Source organism: Halyomorpha halys, unplaced genomic scaffold (genome assembly GCF_000696795.3).
Source record: "Halyomorpha halys isolate HHAL.00 unplaced genomic scaffold, Hhal_1.1 Scaffold170.1, whole genome shotgun sequence".
In the NCBI taxonomy this organism is placed as follows: Eukaryota; Metazoa; Arthropoda; class Insecta; order Hemiptera; family Pentatomidae; genus Halyomorpha; species Halyomorpha halys.
Window position 1 is genome coordinate 240,187 of NW_027107231.1, and position 7,926 is coordinate 248,112.

A 7,926-nucleotide genomic window follows, 5' to 3' on the forward strand; every position below is an offset into this window, starting at 1 on the left:
ATATACATATATAATGAGTATTCAAAGGTATTATAATCTGTTTATAGCAATGAGATTTTAATAGGTGGGACTACGGGACGCAGGCTAGGACGGTATTGTCAACCGGTTACACCACAGATAAGACACACTTGTGGTAAAAACAATCGTTTGTTTCATCATCTCAGGCTAGATTCAATACTTCAATTTTTAAGAAGCTCTTATTTGCAATATGAAATTGAATAGACTTTTCTTGAGAACTGTCATAAAAATATTTCCTGGACGCCACTCTTCCGAAATACAGAAATTATTTCCGTATTGATTATTCAGAATAAATATTCTGAATAATAAATACTTATTCTAAGCCTATTTATGTTTGAAAAGTACAACAATCAATTGATGGTATTTGTTAATTTCCCTTTCAGTATTGGCAATAATAAAAACTCAATATTAAAAACTTTTTTTTTGTTTTAGAGAGCGTTTACTAATAATAAAGAATTAACTAACACTCATGGAACAAATGAATATCTTACATTTTATTTCATAACCTGAATTATAATAATAAAAGTTTTGAAACCATCAAATTTCATTTCCTGAAAATCATCATATAATTCTTTTCTTTCTTTCTTTCTGTTATTTTTTTTTAACTAATTATCATTGAGTACTTTAGAACTCTTAAAAATACTGGTATAAATTAAATGTACTATCTTTAATAATGAAATACTTTCAAACCTATTTTCATAAAAAAACAAAAAAAACAATCGTACTATTCATATTTTACCTCGTTTACAATACACAAAGAATGTACAGTATCTTAATTTCTTATCTCAACTTCAATATCTATCAGAAAAGTCATTATATTGAAATCAGAAGCTTAGTAAGAAATATAAATACGCCATGACGTCAAAGCAAAATTATTAAGATTCTTATCACACAACCTTAACTAAAAACTTAAAACCAATAAAATACAGTGACTATAAGCAAATTCGGTTAACACATATAATTAGTTTTTTCTTCTCCAATCATCGAATCTGGGCGCCATAATTTCTATTAAATAAAAAAAAAAAGCCAATCATTTCATGAATTAAGCTTTTATTATTTATAATACATGGAAATTTCGGCTTCTAGGAGCTGTTCTGAAAATTACTTTTGTCAGTGTAACATAATTCAAATTGGATTATGAAAAATACAAAGCATTAAGATTTAAAGCATATTTCTTTTTATAAGATAATGTAAAATCCTAAATAACTATAACTAATTTAATAAGCTGTTTTAACCTGTCATGCATCAATTATTTTATTAGCTGAAAATCATCAATTTTGGGAAGTTCGTTGAGCTAAGTAAATGCAGGAAGCAAGTATTAGGACGAAGAAGTTCTGTGAGATGAAGATTTTCAGCTAATAAAACTAATGATGTATGAGATATAACCATATTATAACTTTTACATTATGCTATTAAAAGAAAAAAACAAAAGTTATTTTAGAATTGAGAATGGCACCTTAGAAGCCGAAACGATGAAGTGTATTTTCATTAATTAAAGCCGAGATATTTTGTGCAATAATTTAATTGATCCTAGTCCAAACTAGTAGTATATATATTATTATTTTAGTAACATTAATTCAATGTTGTTTTTTTAAAATTATAAAGTATGTGCATGGTAGCAATAATAGTGCTAACTATTTTATATTCATACTAATAAGTAAATCATTCATTAGCATAATATAGTAAATTTAGCATATCAATAAATAAAATGTTTTTAGCACAATACATATTTAACATACGTATATTGATTATAGGGAAGTCCATAGTAATCTTGATACGGCTGCATGATGGATCCAAGGAGGACTCTAGATCTCAGAACGTTTCTGTCAAGTGCGTTGCTGGCTCTAAGAGGAACGACGGCAGACTGAGGGCGCTCCGCAAGCAGGGATGGTAAACTGACACCGATGTTTTGGTAACATCGATATTTCCGATATAAAACTATCGATGTTTTAAGAACCGATCTATTAATAACATTAATGTCTGACTTCTGATATTATATATAATAATTAATAGCAAATATGAATTTGTAAGAATATATAATTTATTTTTTCTTCTCAAATCATCGGATCTGGGCGTCATAATATTTATTAAATAAAAAAAAATGTGCCATTTAGGTGATCAACTATGCTTTTATTACTTATAATACATCGATGTTTTAGCACGACGAAATTCTCTAAGTTGTTAATTTGATGTTTAGCTAATAAAACTAATAATGCATGGCATATAACCATATTTAAACTTTTACTTTATATCATAAAAAGAGAATAATATCAAGAAGCAAAAGCTGCAATTTTCAGAATTGAGAATTCGACCTGGTAACCTAAACGTTGATGTGTGACTTAACGTAATAAAATAAATTGGAGAATGGGGTGCGGTCAGCAAAGAATAATATAAATAAACAAAACCATATTTATTTATTTTATGCCTGGCATAAAATAAAATAAACCATATAAGATAAAGCATATAAAATATTATAAGGAGTAAAATAAATAAATATGGTTTTGTTTATTTATGTTGTTCTTTGCTGACCGCACCCTCCGACAAACTTCTCCAATCATTAAACTTCGGTCAACTATCTACACCTCATAAATAAATAAAAAGTATTAGTCATAATACATAATTATCCATCATAGGGATATCCATAGTAATGTTGATACGGCTGCATGATGGAGACAAGGAGGACTCTAGATCTCAAAAGTTACTGTCAAGTGCGTTGCTGGCTCTAAGAGGAACGACGGAAGACTGAGGGCGCTCCACAAGTAGGGATGGTAAACCGACTCCCATGTTTCGGTAAGAACGATATTTCCGATATAAAATGATCGATTTTTGAGACCGATCTATCGCTAACATTAATGTTAGACTTCTTAGATGCATTTAAACGTCTCTATATTCTTAGACTCAAGCGTACAAGATTTTAAATAAAAATAAACACATTGAGAAATTATAAAATTGATCTAAAATTGTTAAATATCAAATTTTTTGAAATTCTTTGAAAAAAATATATATTTGCATTTTATCGTAGTCAAACTATAACTCACTGAATGCGGAGGTTATTCATATATTTACTTTCCCATGTTTTTAGGTTTTATTAGAGTGAACATCTATTAACATTTTAAAATATATGCAAACAAATTATGACTACCAAGTCACGTATTTAAAAATTTCATAAATCTAATAATAATACAGCATATTTAAAATCGAATAAATTGATATGAAAGACAAATAAAAAATAGTTATCACATTTCTAGTATAATAAATTATAAAATTGTATTATTACTGAATATGATTTGATCATTAACAGGATTTTAAATTCAACATTGTACAAAATATGATATTTAATTTCCGAAGAGGATTGTAGCTTTAGAGAATTATGCAGGTCTTGCTCGTGTAAGATATGAAAAACTATATCAAAGATGCTGAAACGGTCGTGGGGATTAGGGCGAGAGTCCCAGAGCGCTCAGTTCGGAACGCTGTGGATTCGATTCCCACCTGGGGCAGTTAATATTTATTTCTCGGCGGTCCTGAGAAATGAATATTGACACTCCCACCTTGTACTGGGGGTCTCTTCAAAGTAGCCACCATAGGTTGGTATAAAGGACCATTAGGACCACTTGATGGACTATTTCTCCCCTCGAGTTACCAATAACCGAAAAAAAAATCAATGAAGCGAGAAAAATCTAAATAATTCAACCATGATATATGAATTTCCGTTGTTTACATAAACATTGGAAATGATAATTATAAAGTTTAAACAAAACATTCGTTAGCCGAAAATGCAATTCATGATTTTTCCAGGGAAGGAAATGAGTTTTACAACAAGTAATTGATTATTATATCGTTAGCTAAATAATGTATAAAAAAAATAATATTATTCCATCATTAATAAGTAAACTTTATTTAATAGCTATCACTAAATGTAATCTTTGGAGTTCTATCAATAGATAGATTCTCCAAATGTTTGCATCATGTCATTATATCACTTACAGCAAATTTACTTGATGTATATATTTTTATACAGTTGTAAATAACAATAAATAAATTATTGAAAACAAATTTTATCTAAATATATCACTAAATATACTGTTGGGGATGAATTATTTATGAAATGACCCTATCAATCAACAGGTATGATACCAATTTACTTCTTCACTGAGACTTTATCTGTAGTTATGGCTCTAGAATCTCATATTTGCAATAAAATTACAATATTAGAATACAATAATTGCAATGAGATTACAATAATAGAATATTAATAATTATTTATTTAATTTAAAACTATTATCTTCTGAAAACTGAGGGTAGAACTAGATAGTAAATAAGTTTCTGACCCTCAACTTCAGTTCTTTTCATCGAGCCTCAAAAATATTAATTTTCATTAAAGCCTTAATCACTTAGATATTAATTCAAATTATTAAATTGGAGCAGTCATAAGTAATCATAAAATAAGGATCTTGTGGCGTACTACAAGGTTCTATACCAGGACCCTTCTAGTTTTTAACGTATTTGTAAAGTTAGTAATATAAGTTATGGTACATTGTTTTAAGAAAGTAATAATGAGTGATCAAGTAAAGTGAAATTACATTAGGCAATATTAATGGTAAGACGGATCATAAAAAAAAATTATTGTAAAGATTATTACTAGTTTAAATTCATCTATGGAGTTCTACTGTTATAATAAATAGAATTTAGTAGTTGTATTTTTTATTTAATACAACTGTATATTCCAATAAATTAATAAAAAAATAAAATCATCTTGTTTGAGCATAAAGGATGAAAAGTAGATAAAAACTTTGACAATATTGATTAAAGGAACCTTGTGCAACGTCAAGTGGAATTTGTTTGGATATTCTCCAAGGGTTGTACATAGATAACACGTAACATCACTGCCATTACATTACATACATTACACAATAGTATGTCTCATGTACATGTAATATGAATTAATACCTACTGTTACAGGAAACTAATAGTAAATATCCTTAATCGTTCAAGTAAGGTTTGAATAATAATTATTAATGTATCTTTTAAGAGCTTGATTCAAGTGATTCGTTTTAAAGTATATTTCATAAGTAGTGAATAAGGGAACCACGCTAAGAGTTTTATTCCATTATTCCAGTTTTAAACTTCAGTAATATTTACGATAAAAAATACTAATATAATATTTTTAAATAAAAGTAAATATTATATAATAAACAATAAAACTTTTAAAATCACAAAAAGATACAGTACCAAATTTCCAACTCCTTATACGGATTCATTTTGGCACATCATAAATAGGTCTAGAATTATTGTTTGTATAATTAAATGTTAAACGAAAACTTCATCATAATAATATTTCAAAATTCAACAAAAATGACCTAGTCCTTGTAATAAATTTAAGGATCACAATCGTATAAATATCCGATTTATGACAATGATATATGTCTGCTTGTTTATTGCTATTTTTTTTTACATATTGTCGTTATGAAATTTACATGAACGATTTGATCACAAGTGGCTACTGATTTCTGTACTTCATGGGGCGGTAACACTGCAACAGAGGGACCCTAACTGAGGTCAGCTCAGTGGACGGAAGGAAATCCACTGTGTCAAATTTTATAAATATTATCATTTTAAACCATAGACAACTGTATACAATTTTTTTTTTAAGTTTTCATTTTATAAAAAATTAGTGTCCCATGAGGACGTTATTAGATCATGGGCGCAAGCGTCCAGAACGTCGTAGGTTCGATTCCGACCAGCGTCTGTCAACATTTATTTCACGGCCCCGAGAAATGAATCTTAAAATTCCCACTCCTACTGCATAGGTCCCCATTGGAGGACTTGAGCCACACACAAATCTTCAATAATCATTATAATGCTTCTGAATATACCCTCATACAATACATTATTTCTTTACTGCTCATAAAACATAAGCTATGTTTTACATATTGGTAAAAATAAACCAAACAATTTTGAAATAAAATAAAATACAGACTGTTTTTTATAATATTTAAAGCAGCTCACCTAATTTATACAAACAGGGGTGATAGTTTTTGAACAATTACCTGTTTTGTTATTAAAGGGCTTGAAGAGTGGGGGAAATTATGAGTATAGAAGAAGTTTACGAACATAATCATTCAGCAATAGATTTAGCGAGAAAATTTACAACGCGCCTGTTTCACCACGTAATTGTAAATATTGTAATACTACCACAAAATAAAAACTTTCTTGCAATATATTTTATTATTAAAAATAGATATACTGATTTTAGCAAAATCTTTCGGAGTCAAAATGAAATTGCCGAATAATTAATGGTTGTTTCTTCGCCTAAATAACCGCAACATAAGCCTGTTAATTTCAAAAATGGAGAAACAAAAAAGAGCTTTTTATGATCATAAAGTGATGAAATGTAAAATGTACGCCATAATGCTTAATTTTAAGTCAGCCCATATGAATATTACACATATACATAATTCTCTGGAAACGACCTAAACAAGGAAGTCGAAACTCGCGTTTTGCGAAAATTACTCACTTTCGGAAAGGACGTCCAATGTACAGCCATTTTAAGTCTATGTCATACTCCTATCCGTGGGTTGGGTGGAACATTTAAATAGCACAAAGTAAATATCTCCTTTATCACCTCATATCCATCGGAGCTGAGCACTATCATACACCTTGTTCCAGTAGATTTGCCGCACGGGCCCTCTTCAACAAATTCGACGAGTGAACACTCTACAAACTGCACAACAGTAGGCGATCACGTGATCAACTGGCAGCGGCTCTGTCATTCACTAACTTTATGGTTTGATAAAATGTGGGGTCTATTACGAGAAGGGGGGATTGTTTGTCTGTGTATTGTTATCAGGGAGATAGCATTGTTTCAACCAAATCCTTGTAATTAAAAACATTTGGTTAAACAGACGGTCCGAGCAAACACCTCGGCATATGCTTATGTAACATTTAGTCTATATAAACTATTATTACCCACAACAAGGGTCATAATTTCACTTTTATCTGACTAGGACCGTTTTTTATGACTTACCCCCCTCCACTCTCTTACCGGATAAAACCGGTCTTAATCAATGATTGCTACCGTAAGTACAATCAACTATAATTGATTAAATAAACATTAATTATTACTAAGTGAAGGTATTTAACTTCGGGCTAATTCAGCACTAATTGAGATTAAATTGAAATCTTTAAATAATATTTAGGCTATATTTTTTATATTGCAATAAAATAATTAATACAGTACTGTGATGGACTTTTTTTTTTAAAGGTAACTATGAGTGTAGAATGTATCAACGTTTACAAAAGCTGAAAAAAATAAATTGAATATACAAAAATTCATAATTTTTATTTGTCAAAAAAACAAACAAAAAAAAAACCTATACTGCTACAATCTTCATGATCACACTCTTCAGCCAGAGTTCTCCCTTCGTTAAAGATAACTTTATAGAGCCTGTGTGCACCCAGTAGGGCTTCCGAACCCACAGGGTTGATTCACGGCTACAGTAACAGAATAAATATTATCTGTCACTGCCGGCTGTACAGTAACTTCCCAGGACTGGGAGCTTAGTCCCTACTCACTGAGCTACCCCACACTTTCTTTGTTTATCGTGTATCAGTTTTCAATATTAAGTAGGTTATTTATTGATTTGATAATATGTTTCTCACCTATATGGTAAGATTTCTCAAATATAAATTTTTCAAATAGATATAGGTAAATGCTTTAATATTAAGAAAGATGTATGTATGTTAAAATTGACTGTAGATATCTGTTCATTCAGCTCAATCATGGAGAAAAGAGAGGGATTAATTGAAGTGTGAGAGAGATTGTTTCACATTCAATAAAAAAAATAAATAAATAAAATATCTTGATCATACAAAAAGTAATATTCAATAGACTAAATGAAAAAAAAATAT

General features: G+C 29.5%; 1 protein-coding gene across 4 annotated transcripts in view; it reads right to left on the reverse strand.

The window, feature by feature from the left end:
- vri (vrille) overlaps window positions 1-7,926 on the reverse strand; it is a 254,374-nt gene that overhangs the window by 37,696 nt on the left and 208,752 nt on the right. The window contains exon 1 of one of the 4 annotated variants that reach the window (XM_024359972.2): window positions 6,641-6,777. The exons of 2 other annotated variants lie outside the window; for them this stretch is intronic. In XM_024359972.2, the coding sequence (XP_024215740.1) occupies window positions 6,641-6,651 (11 nt within the window). In that variant the 5' untranslated portion in view covers window positions 6,652-6,777. Of the gene's footprint in view, window positions 1-6,532; window positions 6,778-7,926 lie in introns of those variants that run through there. One more of the 4 variants, XM_024359976.2, reaches the window with a different exon arrangement.